The 21,817-nt window shown below is 55.3% G+C and overlaps 2 protein-coding genes across 2 annotated transcripts in view; one reads left to right on the top strand and one right to left on the bottom strand.

The window, feature by feature from the left end:
* Nucleotides 1–518: 518 nt before the first annotated feature.
* LOC307198960 (small ribosomal subunit protein eS19-like) lies at nucleotides 519–1,792 on the bottom strand. The gene is made up of 2 exons (XM_079946335.1): nucleotides 1,150–1,792; nucleotides 519–938 (listed from the first exon to the last, which is right to left on the bottom strand). Exons 1-2 carry the CDS (start codon nucleotides 1,276–1,278, stop codon nucleotides 573–575), a joined length of 495 nt encoding a protein of 164 aa, XP_079802461.1. The 5' UTR covers nucleotides 1,279–1,792; the 3' UTR covers nucleotides 519–572.
* Nucleotides 1,793–3,553: 1,761 nt separating this feature from the next.
* CORO7 (coronin 7) overlaps nucleotides 3,554–21,817 on the top strand; it is a 57,390-nt gene continuing 39,126 nt past the window's right edge. The window contains exons 1-6 of the mRNA XM_079944662.1: nucleotides 3,554–3,700; nucleotides 6,067–6,163; nucleotides 6,975–7,049; nucleotides 11,323–11,393; nucleotides 11,769–11,952; nucleotides 14,431–14,507. Of these exons, the coding sequence (XP_079800788.1) occupies nucleotides 3,641–3,700; nucleotides 6,067–6,163; nucleotides 6,975–7,049; nucleotides 11,323–11,393; nucleotides 11,769–11,952; nucleotides 14,431–14,507 (564 nt within the window). The 5' untranslated portion in view covers nucleotides 3,554–3,640. The remainder of the gene's footprint in view (nucleotides 3,701–6,066; nucleotides 6,164–6,974; nucleotides 7,050–11,322; nucleotides 11,394–11,768; nucleotides 11,953–14,430; nucleotides 14,508–21,817) is intronic.

Genomic DNA, 21,817 nt, shown 5'->3' with positions numbered 1-21,817 from the left:
TTTTTTAAAAATAAAATTTATTTATTTATTTATTTATTTTTGGCTGCGTTGGGTCTTCATTGCTGCGCGCGGGCTTTCTCTAGTTGCGGTGAGCAGAAGATACTCTTCATTGCGGTGTGCGGGCTTCTCATTGCGATGGCTTCTCTTGTTGTAGAGCACAGGACAGGCTCTAGGCGTGCGGGCTTCAGTAGTTGTGGCTCACGGGCTCTAGAGCACAGGCTCAGTAGTTGTGGAGCACGGGCTTAGTTGCTCTGCGGCATGTGGGATCTTCCCGGACCAGGGCTCAAACCTGTGTCCCTTGCATTGGCAGGTGGATTCTTAACCACTGCACCACCAGGGAAGCCCCTGACAGTGTCTTTTGATGCACAAATTTAAAAAATTCTTATGCAAAAAACAAACAAAAAAAACAAAACAAAACAAAAAAAATTCTTATGAAGTCCAATTTGTCTATTTTTTCTTTTTTGCCTGTACCTTTGGTGTCATATCCAAAAATTCAGTGCCAAATCCAATGTTGTGAAGCTTTTTCTTTCTTCTTACGAATGAGGCAATTTATTAACCCATCATCATTTGTTCTAACACTTCTTGTTGGCAGCTGCCACCTGTCCAGAGATTCCATCCAGATCTCTCTGTCCGTGAGGTGTTAGTTTGAAGCCCCCATCTTGGTCCTTTTCCACCATTTTTAGCCCGTCCAGGGCTTGGAGGACCCGACGGGCCACGCTCTTGGAGCCTCTGCTGAAGTGGCTGGGCATGACACCATGTCTCTGACACACCTCATAGATCTTGGTCATGGAACCAACCCCAGCGTCACCCTGGAGGTATAGGTGCCATGCTGTGGAAGCATCTTGTATGTAGAACCAGTTCTCATCGTAGGGAGAGAGCTCTCTATGCTTGGCCAGCTTGACAGTGTCCACCCATTCAGGGACTTTCAGCTTCCCGGACTTTTTTTTTTGCAGTACGCGGGCCTCTCACTGCTGTGGCCTCTCCCGCTGCAGAGCACAGGCTCCAGACGCGCAGGCTCAGCGGCCATGGCTCACGGGCCCAGCCGCTTCGCGGCATGTGGGATCTTCCCGGACCGGGGCACGAACCCGTGTCCCCTGCATCGGCAGGCAGACTCTCAACCACTGCGCCACCAGGGAAGCCCTTCCCGGGCTTTTTGAGGAAGGCTGCCAGAGCTCTGACGAACTCCTGCTGGTTCACGTCTTTTACAGTAACTCCAGGCATCGTGCAGCCTCCAAGCTGCCAGCCAGGGGAAAGGTTGTTGTGAAGCTTTTGCCCCATGTTTTCTTCTAAGAATTGTATAGTTTTAGGTCTACAGTTGATTTATATTTGAACCACAATACATAATGTCTGAATGTCCCCGTACTGGAAAGTTATAAGTCAAATACAGTTGATGCAAATAGGGGTTACTGCATACTGTAGAATTAACCAAACAACCAACAGTAAGTAAAGGATGGTAATAAACTTTTAGTAGGACTTCCCTGGTGGTCCAGTGGGTAAGACTCTGTGCTCCCAACGGAGGGGGCCTGGGTTCGATCCTTGGTCAGGGAATTAGATCCCGCACAAATGCTGCAACTAAGAAGTCCACACACCGCAACTAAAGATTCCTCGTGCCGCAACTAAGACCCATTGCAACCCAAATAAATAAATATTTTTTAAAAACCCTAACTTTTAGTAACCGTAATTCTAAAAACAATATCTGGTATGGAGGTCCCTCAGAAAATTTAAAATAGAACTACCATATGCTCCAACAATCCCACTTTTGGGTATATATCCAAAAGTATTGAAAGCAGAGTCCAGAAGAGATATTTGCACAGCCATGTTCTTAGAAGCATTACTCACAATAGCCAAGAGGTGGGTGAACCCAAGTAACCGTTGATGGACAAATGAATAAACAAAATGTGGTAAATACATGCAACAGAATATTATCCAGTATTAAGAAGGGTGGAAATTCTGCCACATGCTACAGCAGGGATGAGCCTTGAGGACATTACAATGAAATAAGCCAGTCACAAAAAGACAAATGGTGCATGATTCCACTTATATTTGGTATCTAAAGTAGTCAAATTCATAGAAACAGGAAGCAGAATGATGATTACTATGGGTTGGGGAGAAGGGGAAATGGGGAGCTGTTGCTTAATGGCTATAGTTCCAGCTTTGCTTGAAAAAGTTCTGGATATCTGTTGCACAACACTGTGAATGTCTTTAACACTCCTGAACTGTACAGGTAAAAATGTTAGATTTTATATGTTTTTTTGCCACAATTAAAAAAAAGAAAAGCATAAGCGACACCTGCAGTAACTGAACACCACACGAACTCAAGACTGTACTGATGGTGCCTTTTCCAAAGCTGCTGGAATTCCAGAGTCTGAAGAGTATGTGCCATGGGAAAGCTGAACTCCAGTGGCTGCCAGACTGCTTGGAATTCCAAATCCCAGGCCTCAGTCAACCCTACTGCCAGTCTATCTTTAGTTTATGGAGATCAAAGGCGCTCTTAACTCAGTAAGGGCCCCTGAGTGGTCACATTTTACCTGTGAGAACTGAAAAAAAGAACTTGCATTTTGGAGTCCATTCGTGCCCATCGCCAGACTAAGCTTTCAGAGTTACCCTCTGGACAGCCTGCCTAAGTTGAGGCTGTTGTCTGCAGCAGGCTGCGGAAGGCGAATTTTCACAGCAGCGGGACGTTGCGACCAATCATTCGCATTCCTCAGATCAAAGTCCCCTTTCCAGACACGCCTGAGCAGGTGTTATGTCTGTTCTCAAGCAGAAAGCATATTCTGGAATCACGGAGTCAATTTTCAAAGCGAAGAGAAAGGCTTGTGGAAGGCATCGCCCCGGGTTTGTCCAGGGACTAACCAAGCAGCGCCGGTTGAGCAAATTTGCTGTTTAAGAGATTCTCCACGGCCCTTATCTCCTGCCCTTTCAGCTTATCTGTAATTGATTGATTTCCTTCGGGGAGTTTTGCCCCACCGCGCCCAAGGCCTGACTCGCCCTTATAAGGGGACGCTGAAGTCTCCATCCCCGCTCCTACCGAGCCCACATGACCTAAGCAGGGTGGGTGGGATGCGGAGCCTATAGAGTAGGTCCCACGGACAGGGATTTGCATCAGACCTGGGCTCCCCTCCGCTGCCACTATCTGTGTGACCCGTGCCAGCGGCCCTTCTCTCCCTGAGAGTGTTCCCAGTCTCCTAAGTGGAGCTAGTTCACTTCTGCTTTCCCTCCTCCCGGGGAAGGACGTGCCCCGCACACTGGAAAGCCTCCCGAGGTAAATCCCTGGCCACAAAATCACAGCTGTTGCCCCTCGTCCCGCACGCCCGGCGAGACAGCGGGCGGACAACGCGCCGCACGTGACCTCCGGACCCGCGCGGCCAGGCCTTCGGCATCGGGGCGTGGCCTCCAGGGGAGGCCGAGCGGCGATTGGCCTGGGGGCGGGGCCCTCGGCGTGCGCGCGGAGGGAGAGGGGCTGGGGGAGTGGCTCGGTGGACCGGAGCGGGCTGCGATTGGCCTGAGACGCGTAGGGGCGTGGCCGCGAGCGGCGGGCCGTGGGTGGGGCGGGAGGAGGCGGGAGTCGCGGCTGCTTGCGGTGCACCTGAGAGCCGACGCTCGGGTCTTCGAAGCTGCGCCCGCCGCGGTCCCCGCCGCCATGAACCGCTTCAAGGTGTCCAAGTTCCGGCATACGGAAGCTCGGCCGCCCCGCCGCGAGGTGAGCCCGGCTGCCATCGCCCCTTGCCCAGCGGCCACCCCTCCCCCTCCTCTGGCCCAGCGCGGGGACCCTCCCCCCGCCCCGAGCCCGCCTGCCCAGGCGCGCCCCCTTCAGGCCCGGGGCCGTCGTCCGGGCCGTCCGTCGCCGCGCGGTGGTTGGAGCCTGGCGCTCCCGGGACACTCTCTGGCCTCGCCATGAGCCCTGCGGTCCGCTGGGCCGGCCGCCTCGCACCGGGACCACCGAGGCGGCGCAGCCAGCCCAGTGGGGCCAAGGCCTGAAGCCTGCGAGGCTGCCTGCCTTCCCGGCTTCCGGTCGGCCTCGCCCCGAGCCGGGCGGCTCCTCCTCCCTGCCGCCCCGATCGCCCCTGCCCGGGGCTGGGGTGTGAGAGACATGCCCCTCTCTGCCCTGGTCTTGGCGAGTCTGGGTGTGTCAGCTGGAGAGGGGGAGCTCCTCGGCCAGAAGCGCGCTCCTCCCTCGGGTTTCCGCTGGCGCTTCCTCTCGCGGCTGGCGTGAGCTCTTCCCCTATTCGGGGTGATGCTGCCAAAGGCTGGGTGGGGCCTGGGAAGCCCGAGCAGGTGGAGCCCAGAGGAAGAGCTGAACCAGGTGGTGGAAGGGCACCTCGGTCCCTTGGAAGCGCAGCAGGCCTGATGAGGGGTGTGCTTCAGAGATGATGCCATCCTTGGTCTGCAGCGAAACATTATTTGTGAGGCCTGTGAGTGTCTTCCAATAATGAAGCCTAGGAACTGACCTCTGGTGACCCCATCAGGGACCATCTCACATGAGGGCAGCCTGGAGCAAAAACCCGGTTTTTATCCTCTGGATCATATTTCCTGGGCACGTCCCATGTGCTGTGTCCAGCTGCTGGAACCACAGCAGTGAACACGACAGCATTTTCCTTCCTCTCTGATGCTTAGTCTCTTGAGGGAGACAGCCAGAAAGCAGACAGGCATGCAAGGGCAATGCAGGTTTTAATAAGTGCACTGAAGATCACACATGAGGGGCTGGGATGAAGATGGAGATGGACCTAGAGGTGGGGTTAACCTCAGTAGGATAGTCTGGGAAGGCTGCTGGGAGGAGGTGACATTTAAGCTAAGTCAGGAAGGGTGAGAAGCAGCCAGCCGTAGGAAGAATGGGGTGAGAAAGAGCCTGGTGGAAGAAGGAAAGTGGGCCCGGGTGGATGGAGGGCAGTGACAGGGAAGGATGGTGTCAGATGAGTCCATAGTGGGCCTGCAGAGCCCGAGGGCCACAGGAAGAAGTTGGGTTTTACTCTGAGTGCAGTGGGGAGCCACCGAAAGGTTGAAGTGGGTGTGGGGGGCTGGTGGTGGAGAGGTTCTCACATTTGCATTAAGACCGTTGCTCTGAGTGCAGTAATGCTTGGAGGGGTCTGGAGTGTACTTGAGGAGCTCTGGGGCTTGTTTCTGGGTGGATCTCAGTCCAACAAGGTAAACAGACAGGCATGGAATTAGGGATTACAGGGAGAGCTTAAAACGGTTTATATGTTAGGGAGATGGGAGAGCAGGTGATGGGTTCTCTTCAAAGATATTTCCTGTCACTATATTTGTACAGTAAACATGAATCAGGAGGGGAGAATAATGCAAGATGGTAATGTTCTACCCGTGGCAGGTGAACATTGAACTAGAAACTTGGATGGTGGGGGTGGTTTCCAGGACACTGTGAGTGGGTGGGCTGGGAAATGTGGGTGCTCGATCGTCAGGCGGCAGGGATGCTGCGAGGTGCTGAAACCAACAGGAAGCATTGGGACCCCGCCGACCTCCGTTTTAGAAAAAGTGTTCCTCTACTCCTCTACGTATGTGGGTGTTAACCTTATTGCCTTTTTATGGGGGTGCATCGTTCACCTGACTATGGGACTTCGTGGAAAGGCCTTTATTTTCCCCTCTCTTAGCTTGAATGTTTTCTCCTGGGGCTTGGAAGAGACCCTGTACTTGGTGGAGGCCTTGAGCAATGTAGCTGAGGAAGTCAAGTCTGTCTTCTACCTTAGGTGCTTACTTCTCCTTTCTCTGCTTCTCTCCCTTTGAACAGAATCAAACCCCTCCACCCCCGACCAACACACACACTGCCCAGTTAGCCTCTTGACTTTGTTCAGCCTAAGCTTCCTTCTGACAGCTTCGTCCCCCTTATTAGAGAACTTATTTAATAAGGGAAATCAACCCCTTAATGACAGGTTATCATTTCAAGGACATTTTGCATTTTCTAAGGGACTGTGTGAGTGGGGACAGGGTTTGATCCTAAGGAATGCATCTCTAATGGTGCAGCTTTAAGGTAGAGTTCCCTGGATTATGCCGTATGCCCTACCCCTTGCTTTAGGCAGAGCCCTGGCCAACACGTTTTTTGTTCTTTATTTTCAGACCTGGATCAGTGACATTCGAGCAGGAACTGTCCCCTCATGTGGGAACCATATCAAAGCCAGCTGCAGCTTAATTGCATTCAACTCTGACCGTCCAGGTAGGGAGGTGAACATGGTTGTGGGAATTCAGACATTGTCACCCTAGGTAGGGTGGGGCCAGAGGCTTGGAGGGGCCTCTCAGGACTCAGAGGTCAGCACCATGAAGGCCTTAGACCCCTGCAAACTGGTCAATGTGCAGTAGGCAGATTGCCTTTGCTTTGGGCATTGCCAGCACACTTTGTATAAACATGTTGGCTTGGTCTTCAAGAGCTTGGCCTGGAGGGTGGGGAGGGGGCTGTCGCCTTTGTTTCCAGCTATCCTCATATGCAATCCACTCCTCTTCTGGGAGCAGCTGGGATCAATACAAATGCAAAGCTCCCTGTGTTGGTTGAAACTCTTTTGGTTGTCAGTGATAACTCAGACCTCAAATTGACTTAAGCAAGAAATGGATACCTTTTTGGTTTATAGAACTAAGAATTCCAGAGGCTTCAGGCAGAGCTGTATCTCACTGTATCCTGATCTCTCTCCCTGTTCCTCAGCTCTGCTGCCCTTGGGTGAGGGCTTCTTTCTCAGGTAAAGCTGGGAAGGTGGCAACTGGTAGCCCCAAGCTGACTGCTTATGACCCACAGTGCCTTAAAGAGACAACCTTTTACCCTAGTGTCTTTGCACAGTCGATGTCACGGAAGGCTCTTGTGTGGGGCAGGAACCGAAACCTCTGCCAATCACTCTGTCCCAAACGGTGTGGCCTTACAGTTGGTGGAGGCTCTGGGAAGGTCCAAGGCTGAGCATTTGGGTCTTGTGTGCTCTGGGAGTCCTGGGTAACAGATCCCTATTAGGCCTGAAGTCAGAGTCCCCGTGTTTGTTTGACAGGCGTGCTGGGCGTCGTGCCTCTGGAAGGCCAGGGAGAGGACAAGAGACATGTGGCCCACCTGGGCTGCCATTCAGGTGAGTGGAGACTGGACCCAGGAAGCCTGGAACTTGCCCTTCCCGACCTGGGGCCAAGGATTCATACTCACCTGGTCCCACAGCCCTGTGGCTGGCTGGATCCTTCCTGTTCTCCTCACTGTGCCTTCTGACAGATGGGGTCCGGATTGGAAGGCTGGTTCCTGGTTGAGAATTCTGCCCTGGGCAGAGAGGAGAGAAGCTGGGTGCTCCAGGTGGTCAGGCTGGAAGGAGGGGGATATGCACCGGCCAGTGCCAGGCTCCAGGCTGATGCTCCCCATCACTGCAGAAGACTCAACCCTATGTGGTTCTTAGCCCTGTGTGCTCACCTGGAGCCCAGCAGATCACCTCTCACCACCAGGCATCCTCTCCAGCCAGGCTGCGCGGGGCGCTCCAAGGAGGGGGCTGGTTGGGCTGCAGGGCCGGAGATGGGCCCTCACAAAGAGAGCTTTTGTCCACCACTACAGCTGCTTCTGGGGGCGCCCAGCAGTCCATCTGGCAGCCTGCCTGCTTTGAGGGAACAGTTTGCTCTCCTTGGGCTACAGCAGCGCTGGCCCAGCTGCCTCCCATTTCCCTGTCCAGCTGCATGGCCATGGGCCCAGACCCTCTGGACTGCGCTCCTGGCTGCCTGTTGGGCAGCCTTGGGTGAGGGAAGGGGGCTGATCCTTCGTCCCTGGTCTGGGTGTGCAGCTCAGTGTAGCAGTCCTGATGAAGATGGTGGTGGTTAATAAAATGACAGTAGTGAAGACTGATGGAGAGCTCCCCGGGTGCTAAGCGTGTATCTGCGTTTTTTCACCTAATCCTTTTTTAAAATTTGAAACAACTTTATCGAGGTATCATTTACATACTATAAATATTACTTGTTTTAAGTGAAGGATTCAATGACTTTTATTAAAGTTACAGGGTTGCATATCCCACCATCCAGTTTTAGAACATTAGCATTATTCCAGAAAGACCCCTTGTGCCCCTTGGCAGTTAATGCGTTTCTGCCTTGGGCGCTGCAGCCTCAGGCATCCGTTGATCTTTCTGCCTCTGCTGCAGGGGCTGCAAGCTACTGTGTGGCCAGATCTGGCCTGCTGCCTGTCTTTGTAAATAGTTTTATTGGAACACAGCCACGCCTCTTCATTGACTTACCGTCTGTGGCTGCTTTTTCCAACAACTGCAGAGTTAAGGAGACAGACTGTATGTCCCTCGAAGCCTAAAATGTTTCCTATCCCAACCTTCACAGAAAACGTTTGCTGGTTTCTGCTCTACAGACTGGCCTTTTCTGGACGTTTCACATAAATGGATTCACACTATACCTAGTCTTTCGAATCTGGTCTGTTACGTTTGGAATGATGTTTTTGCGATCCATCTAATGTTGTAGCACGTAGATGAAGTCTGCTTTCTCATCCATTCTCATCCCTCATTTTTTTTTTGGCTGCGTTGGGTCTTCGTTGCTGCGCATGGGCTTTCTCTAGTTGTGGTGAGTGGGAGCTACTCTTTGTTGTGGTGTGCGGGCTTCTCATTGTGGTGGCTTCTCTTGTTGCAGAGCACAGGCTCTAGGCGCGCGGGCTTCAGGAGTTGTGGCACGCAGGCTCAGTGGTTGTGGCTCACAGGCTCTAGAGCTCAGGCTCATTAGTTGTGGTGCAGGGACTTAGTTGCTCTGCGGCATGTGAGATCTTCCCAGACCAGGGCTTGAACCTGTGTCCCCTGCATTGGCAGGCGGACTCTTAACCACTGCGCCGCCAGGGAAGCCCCCCGAAGTAGGTTTTTTTTTTTTTTTTTCCGAAGTAGGTTTTTAAATAACCAGTTTTTCAGCTAAGGAAACTGAGGCTCAAAGAGTTAAAGAATTTAGCAGTGTTGGCATTGCTGCTGGCAGAGCCAGAATCGGAACCCAGGTGTTTTTAGGCACCATGCTGTTTGCTTCTTGATGCTTTTTCCTCATGGGGAAGTGGCCTCAAGTTGGTGTTGTCTGCAAGGTGGTGGGCCCCCTGTTACTGGGGAACCAGGCTTGTGTTGGCAGATCGTAGCCTCACTGTGGCTCCAGCTATCCAGAGCCTCTCCCTGCAGGAGCAGCCTTGCCAGAAAGCTGCTCTGAGGGTAGCTGAGCTCCAGCTCCTCAGAACCTGCTGTCTGGGCACCAGGCACTGGTCTGCCCTCTTAGGTGCTGGTGGGGTGGGGGGAACTGTGGTGGCCTGGGTTCTGGCTGCTGCCCTGACTTCAGGGCACCCTGCCTTCAGGGGCACCTTCTGCCTTTTGGCTCAGGGCCAAGTGGCCCTTTGGTCCAGGGGAGCAGAAGGCTGGGAAGCATCTAGAGAGTGTTGCTGCATGCCTGGGCTGTGGGGTGGTGGCTGGGGGCCTGCTCTGAGTTGGGAAACACTGTGTGTTGTGGTGAAGATGGAGGTTCTGAAGCTGGACTGCCTACCTGACCCTCAGCCTTGCCCCTTCTTAGCTGTGCAGCTATGGGCAGGTTACTTAACCTCTCTTCCCTCGTGTCCTCTTCCTCCAGTTGGGGATGACACCACAGTGCCATCCTGATGGGTTGTTGTGAGGATTTGGTGAGATAAACACACACGAAGGCCACAAGCCTGCAGGCACAACTGAGCACTCAGATCGGCCACATCACCACTGCTCATTCCCTTGGGGGTGCCAGCGTCTGCACCCAGCCTGGGCCCTGCCCTGTTCCGTGAGGAGCCCGCAGGGTGGGGTGGTAGGGCTTCCGTGGCCAGGAGTCCGGGTTAGGGCTGTCCCAAGGTGTGCCTCTTCCCGTCTGCCCTTTCTCTTCCTTTTTTTTTTTTTTTTTAAGTTTTTAAAATTTTATTTATTTTTTTTGGCTGCATTGGGTCTTCATTGCTGCACGCAGGCTTTTCTCTAGTTGTGAGTGGGGGCTTCTCTTGTTGCGGAGCACGGGCTCTAGGCACGCAGGCTTCAGTAGTTGTGCCGCATGGGCTTAGTTGCTCCACGGCATGTGGGATCTTCCCAGACCAGGGATTGAACCTGTGTCCCCTGCACTGGCAGGTGGATTCTTAGCCACTGCGCCACCAGGGAAGTCCCCACCCCTTCTCTTCCTTGTCTCCTCTGGCAGGATGCCCAGGGTCAGTCTCTGGCCTGGGAGGAAAGTGTACCTGCTCGGCCCCCCTGGGGAGGCTGGCAGTAGGGATGGTCACTGTGCTCCTTGCTCTGGTGACTTGGGCCTGGCCGTCCTGCTCACATCTCCACTGCCCCCACACCTGAGCCCTGGCCTTGTCTCTGTCCCCCTGAAACCCCCAGTCTCACTTCCCCTCTGGGCTCTGGCTCACTCCAGAGCCCCACCTCACTCTGTGCCCCACCTCCCCTCCCGACCCCCCGGAGATGAGCAGTTTAGGTTCTTTGGTTGCAAAGAACTGAGACTAACTCCAGCTTGCTTAAGCCAGAAAGGGATTTGGGAGACTCTTGGGGAGCTTCCAGAACTGAAGGAGCAGCTGGACGCACAGGCCTTAGGAGGGTCCTGGCTTGAGAGCTGACAGCTCCCTCCCAGCTGGCTGCTCTCCACCCAGGCCAGTCCCTAAGGCACCCTGTCGCTAGGCTTCCCATTCCTGGTTTAACTCCCTGCAGAGAGAAGCTGGCTGCCTGGGCTTGGGTCAGGTTCACTCCTGTAGGTGGGCCAGCCCTGGCTTGTCAAGGGGCAGAGAACTCCTAGGTCAGGCATGTCACTCCAGCCCCCTGCCTACCCGATGTCCTAACCTGTGCCATCCTCCATATTCTCCAGGGCCCACTGTGCCCCCTGCAGGAAGCCTCCTCTGACCCCTGACCTTGGGAACCCCCTGAGTTCACAGCCCGCCTCTTGCTGCATTTGCAGAGAAGTGTGTGTCTCCCTGTGGATGTGATAAGCGTCTGTTAGGGCTGGATGGCCTCCAGTCTGTCCTATATGTGAATCCTGTGGGGGCCGGCGCTTGTATCCATTCACCTGAGCTGGGTTCTGGATTTTGGGCGAATGCAGGTACCTGGTGATCCAAGGAGCTTCCTGCCTGTTATCCTGCCAACCTCCCAGTGATGGGCCCTTGACCACCCTGGGATGCAGGACTCTTGGGGATGTGTGTTGCAGGCGGGGGCCTGTAGCATAGGCCTGTGGTCTCTAGAGGTGCCCTCCCCTCGAGGACTTTCAGCCTGCTGCCATGTAGGCAGAGGGGTCAGCTCAGAGGCCCTGGGCCGTGGTCCCGGCCTTGGGAGAGGGCACGGTGGGCTGGAACAGGACATTCCGGCGGGCCCACATCTGGCCCATGTCTGGCCCGTGTCAGCTGTTTCTCTCCCTCAGACCTGGTCACGGACTTGGACTTCTCTCCCTTTGATGACTTCCTCCTGGCCACGGCCTCAGCCGACAGGACGGTGAGTGGAGCGGCTGGAAGAGCTATTCCAGGCCTTATGAGCCACCAGGGCCCTGCTGGTTTGCAGTCCAGCCCCTCCTGCTACGTTCCTCAACCCACGCCAGCTCCCGTGTGCTCCCGTGCGCTTACCCTGAGCTGTGGCCATGACCTGCGTTCTGCTGCTCGGCTGCCTGAGGACAGCAGGCCTGTGGTGCTGGGGGAGCAGTGCGCTTGGCTCTCCCCACTCCCACATCTTCCCCTCGGCCCCTAACCACACCTTGTGTCCCTGAGCCCGTCCCCTCCCTTCCCCTGGGGTAGGGGGCAGCCGGGGCAAGGCTGGCTGGAGGCAGCGAGGCCCCTCCCAGTCCTGGGCTCACGGACTCGCTCTTTCCTGCAGATGAAACTCTGGCGACTGCCTGCCCCTGGCAGGGCACTGCCCTCAGAGCCTGGGCTGGTGCTGGGCCCTGAGGACGTCCAGGTGGAGGTGCTGCAGTTCCACCCCACCGCAGATGGCGTCCTGGTGAGCGCGGCGGGCAAGACCGTGAAGGTCTGGGATGCCGCCAAGCAGCAGCCCCTCACAGGTATGGGCCACACTCACTGTCCCTCCCTGGGCAGCCCCGTCTGGCAGCACTTTGTTCCTTTATGATTTTGGTAACATGACTTTTAAGACACGTAACAAAGTTTCACATGTATGTGATATATATACATATATATACGGGTGTGTGTATGTGTATGTTTGTATATGTGTGTGTATATATTACATATAATTTTACAAGGCTTGTTACAAACACCCCATCCCTCCCTAAATCCCATAGACATGTGTTTTCATCTCACTTAGCTGTTTTTTCTGCTTTTTCCTCCATATGTCTAAGTAACTTACTTATACTGTTATTTCTTGAATTGTGTGACATTTCAGTTTTGAAAACAAACTACTGATTTCTCCTCTAGGGGATGAGAATTTTGCTGTTTCTACATCCCCTTCCCCCTGGTGCTGCTTCTCTTATTTTCCCAGTGTATATTGTCCTGGTCCATTTGGGCTGCTATAACAAAATCCCACAGACTGGGTGGGTTATAAACAACAGGCATTTATTTCTCACAGTCCTGGAGGCTGGAAGTCTAAGATCAAGGCACCAACAGATTCAGTGTCTGGTGAGGACCTGCTTCCTGATTCACAGATGGCCGTCCTCTGGCTGTGTCCTCACGCGGCAGCAGGGGTGAGGGAGCTCTCTGGGGCCTCTTTTATAAGAGGCCTAATACCTTTCATGGGACTCCACCCTCATGACCTTATGAGCAGCACCCTCGCTGCTGCTGCCCCTTTCCCGGAATTACCCCCAAGCCAGGCTCACCATGGTGATACCCCCACTTCTGGGGCTAGCACCAAGGGCCGACAGTGTAACGGGGTGTCTGAGGGACTCCCTCCTGACTGAGGAGCCGTCTTGTGCCACTTGCCCCCAAAGTGCTGCTGGTGCAGTGGAGGAGACCACCCTAACCTGGTGCAGGCCACCTGGCAGTGTGTCATCAGAGTCACCCCAGCTGTAACTAGCATCTCTCAAGCCCTTCTCGTGTGCCCAGCGCTGTGCTGAGGGCTTCACGTGGGGGGGTGTTGCCGTTCCCTGCTACAGGTGAGGTGAGGTTAAATAACTTGGCCAAGGCCACAGTGCAAGCAGGTGACAGGGCTGGGATTAACCTTGGGGGAGTAGACCTTGTCATAGTAGTTTCCTATTGCTGCAAATAGAATTACCCCGAAACCTGGAGGCTTATAACAGCTGGTAACGTTTATCATCTCATAGTTTCTGAATGTCAGGGATTTGGGAGCAGCTTAGCTGGGTGGCTCTGGCTCAGGGCTCCTCATGAGGTTGGAGTTGAGCTGTCAGCTGGGGCTGCCGTCAATCTGAAGGCTGGACTGGGGTGGAGGGATCCGCTTCCCAAGTGGTTCACTCACACAGTGCTGGCTGTGGGAAGGAGGCCTCGGTTCTCCCCCATGGGCCTCTCTGTGGGCTGCTTGAGTGCCCTCAGTACATGGTAGCTGCTTCCCCTGGTGGACAGTCCAAGAGAGGCATCAAGGAGGAGGCCACGGTGCCATTTACGCCCCAGCTTTGGAAGGCACATGCTCTTCGTTAGAAGCGAGTCTCTGAGTCCTGCTCACACTCAAGAAGAAGGGAATCAGGCCCCACATTTTGAAAGGAGATGTTAGTTTCCTAGGGCTGTCGTAACGGAGTACCACAAGCAAATTTATTGTCTCACAATTCTGGGGACCAGAAGTCCAAAATTAAAGTGTTGGCAGGGTTGGTTCCTTTTGAGCTGTGAGGGAGAATCTGTTCAGGTCCCCTTCTCAGCTTCTGTGGCTTCAGGTGTTTCTTGGGGCATGTCGATGGCCGTCTTCCCTCTGTTCACATCATCTTCTCTCTGTGTATGCATCTTCTCTCTGATTTCCCTTTTCACAAGGACACCGTTCATACTGGATTAGGGTCCATTCTAGCAATATCAGCTGAACTTGATCATCATCTCAGGTCTCCCCAGTGGATCATCTGCAAAGACCCTATTTCCAAATAAAGTCACCTTCATAGGTGCTGAGGATTAGGACTTCAGCATCTTTTTGTGGGGGACACAATTCGGTCTATAACAGGAGGAGTGTCAAAGAATTTGTGGACACATTTTAAAACTGTCACGCTGTGGGGGGAGGGAATGGGGATGGCCCGAGTAGGGGCCCAGGGCGGGTGTGTGTGTGACATGTCCGTGGTCTGTGGGGGTTGGGGGGATGTTGGTGATTGAGCAGAGTGGGGTGGCCCAGGAGCAGGGAGCCTGGGAAGGGAGTGGGAGCGTGGCCTGAGGAGGGCAGGGCTGAAGGAAGCACCCCCCCAACAAAAGCATCCCCCCCCCAATCTGGGAGGAGCTGCTGCCCTTGCTCCTCTGCCTGAAGCACCCTCGCTGCTGCTGCCCCTTTCCCGGAATTACCCCCAAGCCAGGCCTGCCTGCGCCCGCTTCCCTGATGCCCTCATTGCATGGGACAGGGTTGGGGGGACCCTGGACCCCTCCTGACCTTGGCCGCTTCTCTGCAGAGCTGGCGGCCCACGGGGACCTGGTGCAGGGTGCCACCTGGAGCCGGGACGGAGCCCTGGTGGGCACAACATGTAAGGTAAGGGTGGGCGGTGAGACTTGAGTAAGTGCCTGTGGGGGGCCTGAGGCATGCGCAGCTCTGCCAGGGCTGTTGTGTTGCAGAGCCCGTGTCCTGGGCTGTACCTGTCAGACTCGGCAGTACTTGTGGGGCAGCAGCAAACTGAGGCCAGGATAGATGTTCACCTTCCTTGTCCTCATGCCTCTGGCTCATACCTGTCTCTTGAAGCCCCCACCCCACTCAAGAAAGACCCACACTGGACCTCTGGGGCTCCCAACACCACTCTCAGCCAGCCTCACCTGGCTGCCTGGCTGCTTTGTCCAAACTGCCTGCCTCTCCGTGAGGGTCGTGTTAGGCAGCGTCCACAAGCTGGGCACTGTGCTGGCCCTCCGGCCAGTCAGAAGGCCTCAGGGTCCTCAGTGATGCCAGGTCCTGTGCCCACTGAGTCCTGTGCTAGTGGGGGTGGCCTATGTGGGTCCAGGGATCGTACAGATAAAAGGATAATTGTGACCCAGGCTGTGAAAGAGGGACATGAGGTGCTTTGAGTGGTTGGAGAGGCCAGGGGAGGCTTGGCCTCTGGCAAGGGCTGTGAGGGAAGGGTTCATGGTGCGGGGCAGGGGGAGCGTGCTGGGGGCAGAGAGCAGAGCTGCGTACACAGGGTCGTGCTTGTTACTACAGAAGCAACAGGAAAGCACTGGAGTGTTTTTAAAACCAGAGGTGGGTGGCTGAGGTGTGAGGCGAGCAGATCTGCATTTTGAGGCTCCCCTCCTGCAGTGTTGACGAGAATTGCAGGCGGGGACGAGGGAGCTGGGGAGGAGAGAGCTGTAGGGTTGGTGGTGGGCTGTGTGTGAGGGGTGGGGGGGCCCGAGGCCGGCTCCTGGGCTCCAGGCTGGAGGAGGCCTGCCACCAAGACTGGGCACTCGGCAGGTTGGAGGTGCCGGGGAGGTCTGGGCGGAGGTGTCAGTTGAGTCCGTGCACTTGGCTCTGGGCAGTGGTCTGAGCGGAAGGGGGAGGCCTGGGTGGCGTCTGTGTTTATGTGGCACCTGCAGAGGGATGAGAGTGCCCTGAGTGGGAGAGAAGGATTGAGAGCAGAGGCAGAGGGAGCCTGAGGAAGGACCAGAACCTGCGAGGAGACGGGGGAGCACCTGGTGGGAGGAAGGAAGCCCTGAGAACTAGGCTAGAGGGCATCCAGGGAACACGGGAAGGGTCTGAGAAGACGTGGCTGACACATACCTGTGGATTTGGGTCGTGAGACCTTCAGGAGCTTGCAGGGTGTCTGCTGCCTGAAGCTACACGTGAAAGAAGGTGGGAGGTGAGGAAGGAGCCTGCAAGGGCTCTTCCAGGAAGCGTGGCTCGGGGGGTGGGGACCAGAGCTGGCTGGGGTGGGGTTGAGGATGCCACTGAAGAGAAAATGTGGGGCCTGCATACACGGGAGGATCCTATTTCCCACTTTCTCTTCTCCCTGCCTTCTTGGAAGCCCCATTTCCTGGTCTTCATCCACTTTTCCCCCCTGTTTGGTTTATTAAACATTAGGCTCCAGACATTGGCCTGAGCTCTGGGGGTCGAGAGGTAAATCAGACGGGGCTACTGTCCCCTTAGATCCCTAAGGAGCCGTGCTCGAGGGCAAGGCAGTCACATGGTTCCCTTGCTCGGGCAAAACAATGGTGACACAGCTTCCCAGGGACAGTGAGGTCAGGGCTACCCTTACTGAGGAGGGGACAGGTGTCCCAGGCAGAGGGACCAGCCTGGACAGAGTCCTGTGTTTGGGCTGTGACCTCCCCCTCCACTGAGAAACCCCCTCTGTGCTGCCTCCACAGCGCGCGTGCGCGCGTGTGTGTGTGAGGGGGGGGGACAGAATGAGACAGGATGGGAGCGAGGAGGAAGCTGGAAGGGAATTGTCATGGGAGGTGTTTTGATCACCCAAGCATAGTAGTTTATGCTTGTTTTACAAATTTTGGAGAGCAGTGAAAAAGTAAAGAAGCAAAAAAAAAAAAAAAAAAAAAGTCACCTGTAACCCTTCCACCCAGGGACAGGGCCTGTCACCATTTTGACATCTTTCTCTCTATGCTTTTTCTATACGTGTAGGAATCATACTCTCAATGTTAGTTTTTTGTTCCACATAATAAACATTTTCTCTAATTCATCAAAAATTTAATAAATGTCATGGGAAATATTTAATCATATAGATTCACAGTTTTCTCAGTGGAGCTCCTACTCTCAGAAGCGTGGATTACTTCCAGTTTATGTCACTGTTATAAGCTGTAACGTTTGAATTATCTGTATATAGGGTTTTTCTCTGCCTTCTCTGTGAGTTTCTTAGCCTAGAGTAGGGGCAAACTTTTTCTGTGAAGGGCCAGATAGTAGATGCTTTGGGTTTTGCAGGCCAGGCTGTCTCTGTCAGTGCACCTTGTAGCAGAGCAGCAGCCATGGGCAGTGCATACATGAGGAGCGTAGCTGTGTCCCAGTAAAACTGCATTGGTAGAGCCAGGTCTCAGGCTGGATGTGGCCTGTGGGCCTTAGAGCTTGCCCACCCCCACCTAGATTCCTATGAGGGGTGTTGCTGACTTCAGGCTGTGAAGATTCTTAAGGTGGTTGATACATTTTAGCCAGCGGCTTTCCAGAGGAGGCGGCCCTGGGGCTGTTCTGTGAATGCCCTGGGCTCCAGCTTGGGCTTTGCGGGGAGACATGTGTCCGTGGGTGTGCAGTCAGCCCTCTGAGCCTGGAGGTTGAACAGAGCAGGGCTGCCCATCCCACATGTGAGTCCGCGAGGAAGTGTGCGGAAAGCCCCAGCCCCTGAGGGGGGGCCCTGCTCTTCCTCCTCCTCACAGTTCCAGTGGGTGCCTGAGGTGGTCAGAGCTGCAGCGTGTGGCCGCGGGCAGCTTGACAGAAGGGCAGCAGGAAGGGGCCTTGGTTTCCATGGTGATGGAGCAGTCCTGTGCAGACAGGTGATGTTCTGAGCAGGGACTGGCCTCAGCGATGGCCCACACATCAGCCTGCCTGGGCCACGGCCCTGGATGGGGAGGAAGGCAGCTTCTGTAGAGCTTGCCCGGGCCGCCCGCCAGCACCCCACCCTGCCCGCAGGTACTGTGGCCTGGACGGCCCTTCACTCGAGAGCTGCAACCCGTGAGGCCATTCTAGCCTGTGGCCTCCGCCCTGCGTCCACTCGGCTCCAGGCCCCCAGCCCAGCCCCAGGCAGGGTGTCTAGGGAGCAGGTGTCTGGGGGCTGGACGTGGGTCGTTTCCTGTGGAGCAGCCAGAGGTGCCGGTGCTCCCCAGAGCTCCCGGCCCAGCTGGGCCTGATATGAACCGGACCCCCCAGAGTGGTCGGAACCCCCAGTGTGGTTGAGTCTGGCTTTGACGAGGCTGCGGAGGGATCGATTAGGAGGCAGGCACTCTCCCGGGGGGTCCTGTCTCCCAGGGGTCCTGCTGTGTTCAGAGGCAGCCAGCTGAGGGGTGTGGCCGGGGGCAGGGTAGGGCCAGCTGAGGCCGAGCCTGAGGCCACGCGAGGGCTTTGTTCTGAGGGCAGCAGTCACTGTGGTGGAGGACACGGTGTGGGGGTGGGGTGATGGCAAGGAGCATATCAGCCTTCAGGAGGGGGGCCAGCGCAGGGAGAAGTGACTCCCTGGGGGAAGGCCTGGCAGAGCATGGGGCTGTGGGTACCTAGGAGGGGGCCGAGGGCGTTGGGTCCAGGGACTGCTTGCAGATGCCTTGTGGAACTATGCGGGAGCTGTCCCTGTTGAGGCAAGGGGGCTGGGCCCTGTCCCCATGCTGACCAGTCACTGGACATGCGCATGGCTGTGGGCAGCAGTGCCAGGAGGGGTGACAGCTGCGAGCCCTCAGCACCCAGGGACGGAGGGCCTCACCACAAACCCTGCAGCCACGGCAGTCCCCAGGGTGCCATCCCTGGGGACAGCTTTCCCAGGATCTGGCTGCAACCTTGCGAGAGGAACCCTGGGCCGCTGGTCTCATCCTCTTCCTCCCCACCACCCAGGCTGGGCTCCTGAACTCTGGACTGCCCCCCTGCTGGTTACAGGGGGCGTCTCTGTTGTGGGGGTCCAGCCCCACGTCCCCAGGGGTCTGAGCCCCATTTACCATCAAGATTGGGCCCAGAGCGGGGCGGGTGGAGAAGGAAGAGCTACCCAGTCACAGAGCACCCTGTCCCCATTGTGTCCTGGGACGGCGACTCAACTCCTCACCTGCTGGTGTCTTGTGGGGAGGGATTAGTGGAGCAGGCCATCTCTGAGTCTGGTGGACCTCTGTGCCTTCTCCGCCCAGAGCCCAAAGGCGCAGGGACGAGAAACATAGATTTCCCAAGTGGGTTGCCTGGAGTGGTGCCCAGGGGAGGCCCCCCAGCTCCCACCCCAGTTTCTAGACCTGGTTACCTGTGGGGACACAGGGCCTCGCGATACTGTTGATGTGGGTGCGGCATCCTGGGGGAGGACGCTGTCCTCGAAGGGTGTCATGTGTCAGTGAGTGCCGGGTATCACCACAGTCCTGTGTACACTGCCCCTTCCTTTGCTGTAAAGGGAGCCTCAGGATCCTGAACGGGTTAGTCAAAAACCGCAAGCCCTTGGGGAGTGGTGCAGGAGGGGGGCTGCCCCTGTGACCGCAGTCCAGGTGGAGGTGCCCATGGGTTTGTTCTGAGAGTGCGGGAGGAGCCCGTGAGGGGCCCACCCTCATCAGGAGGGAACCTGAGCCCCTCTTGACCAGTGGTCGGCAACATTCTTCTCATCAGGGCCTCCCTGGTCTCCACACTGTGCTCCCCGCCAACCCCACGGGGAAAACCTCCCTGGCTACCTGGTTATGACTCCTGTCCTGCCTTGGAGCAGTTCTACCTGCAGGCTTCCTGATTCCCCTGCAGGGCGAGGGGCTGGCTCAGCCCAGTGAAGCCCGTTCTGGCTCCCCTCCCAGCTCCTGCGGCTGAGGGGAGGAGCAGGTGGCCGCTAGGGGGCACGCTGGCCCCACAGATGGCTGGGCTTGGCCAGCTGGGCTCCCACTCCACCGGGAGTGGGCCTGTGAGCCCAGCGCCTCAGCAGCCCAGTGCCGCCCCCGCTTCCGGGCCCTGCAGGCCCCACCAGCGCCAGTCCAGCCCCCAGTGCCCAGTCTGAAGCCTGGTCTGGACCTCCTGTTGGAATTCTGCGCTCGATGGCCCAGCTGCCTTTAGGGAGGTGCCCAGGTCCCAAGACTGTGCCTCCGACCTGTGAGAGGTGCTGCCATCACCCTCACCCCACCCTGGGCTCTGGGGTTTGCCCAGGTCACAGAGCACATCAGTGGTGGATTTGGCGTCCTAACCCTGCCTGTCTGGTCTCCACAGGGGTGGGAGTGGCCCTTGCTGCCAGGAAGCCTTCCCTCTTGCCTGTCATCTGTCGAGATTCAATGTCGCTCACTGCTTGACCCATCCTCTGTCCCGTGCTGCCCTGTCTCTGTTCTCAATCTCTGGTTCTTTCACTGTCCCTTGCTGTCTTTTCTGTGTCTATAGTTGTCTCTGTTCTCTGTCTTTCTCTCTTTCTGTGTCTCTGTTCTTCTCTGACCCTCTATCTTTCCCCATCCTCTCTCTGTCTCTCACTGTTCTTTCTGCCTGTCTCCATCCTGTGTCCCTCACTGTCCTTGTCTGTCTGATCGCTGTCTGTCTCTAAGCAGCCTCCTCCCGACCGAGGCTGTGGAGTGGACGGTGCCTCAGAACTAACCACTGGACTGTGCCTGGTGCCCACCTGACACGTAGCAAGTGCTCAGTAAACTGCAGCTGGAAGGAGAACCCTGGGACCCTGCCCGTGAAGGCCCGTGAAGGGAGGCCTGGCTTTCGAGGCCTCTGCAGGCTGACCCCTCCCTTGTCCAGCTGTGTGCTTGCCTGCTGCCCCCCACTCCTGCCATTCATTCTCCCTGTATGACCTCGTCTTCCCTCCACGTCTCATGCCAGCGAGCTCCTGTCTCCACATCTTTGCTCGTTCTCCTCCTCCCTCGAATGCCTTTCCCTTCCCAGTACAAGCTCCACTTGTCCTCTGGGCTCAAGTCAGGTCCAGGTTCCTCCCCAGAGTTACCTGTGACCACCTCTGGGTTGCAGACACCAGCACTCAGCAGAGACTGTCTGCTCTGTCTGAATCCCAAGCACCTAGGCAGGGCCAGGCAGACAGGGCCAGGAGTCCCCATATTCCCCTCCCTACTCCACCTTGCATTGGTGAGGTGCGTTTGTTATAGTTAAACCAATGTTGCTACAGTAACTAAAGCCCACAATCTACATTAGGGTTCACTCTTCCCATGTTTTTTTTTTTTTTAAACAAACTTGGTCTTTCTTTTTTTTTTTTTTTTTTACGGTGTGCGGGCCTCTCACTGCCGTGGCCTCTCCCATTGTGGAGTACAGGCTCCGGACGCGCAGGCCCGGTGGCCATGGCACACGGGCCAAGCCGCTCCGCGGCATGTGGGATCCTCCCGGACCGGGGCACAAACCCATGTCCCCTGCATCGGCAGGCGGACTCTCAACCACTGCGCCACCAGGGAAGCCCGGTCTTTCTTTTTTTAAAAAAAAAAATTATTTATTTATTTGGCTGTGCTGGGTCTTGGTTGCTGCACGTGGGATCTTTGCTGCCGCTTGCGGGATCTTTGTTGCAACATGCAGGATCTTTAGTTGTGGCATGCGAACTCTTAGTTGCGGCATGTGGGATCTAGTTCCCCAACGAGGGATCGAACCTGGGCCCCCTGCATTGGGAGCGTGGAGTCTTAAGCCACTGGACCGCCAGGGAAGTCCCCAGGGTTCACTCTTGATGTGCTTTCTGTGGGTTCCCACAAATGCATGACATCATGTATCCATCATTACAGCTTCACACAGGATAGTTTCACTGCCCTAAAAAAAAGTGCCCTGTGCTTCACCCGTTCATCCCTGCCTTCCTCTTCCCAAACCCCTGGCAACCACTGATCTTTTTGTTGTCTCTGTAAGATTTGCCTTCTCCTGGATGTCAAGTGTCATAGTTGGAATCAAAGAATATGTAGCCTTTCCAGATGGGCTTCTTTCACTTAGTAATATGCATTTATAGGTCTTCCATATCTTTTTGTGGACTGACAGCTATTTTTTTTAAATTTTGGTATAAAAAACACATATAAAATTTGCCATCTTAACCATTTTAAATATACAGTTCTAGTATTAAGTATATTTACACTGTTGTGAAACAGATCTCCAGAACTGAAACTCTACACCCACTGAACAACTTCTCTTTGGCCCCTACCCCAGCCTCTTGTAATCATTTTACTTTCCATATCTATGAATTTGACTACTTTAAATATCTCATATAAATGGAATCATACATTATTTGTCCTTCTGTAAATGGTTTATTTCATTTA

This window comes from Stenella coeruleoalba (assembly GCF_951394435.1).
Source record: "Stenella coeruleoalba genome assembly, chromosome: 15".
In the NCBI taxonomy this organism is placed as follows: domain Eukaryota; kingdom Metazoa; phylum Chordata; class Mammalia; order Artiodactyla; family Delphinidae; genus Stenella; species Stenella coeruleoalba.
Note: the sequence above shows the minus strand (reverse complement) of the source record. Positions and strands in the feature narration are given on the sequence as shown.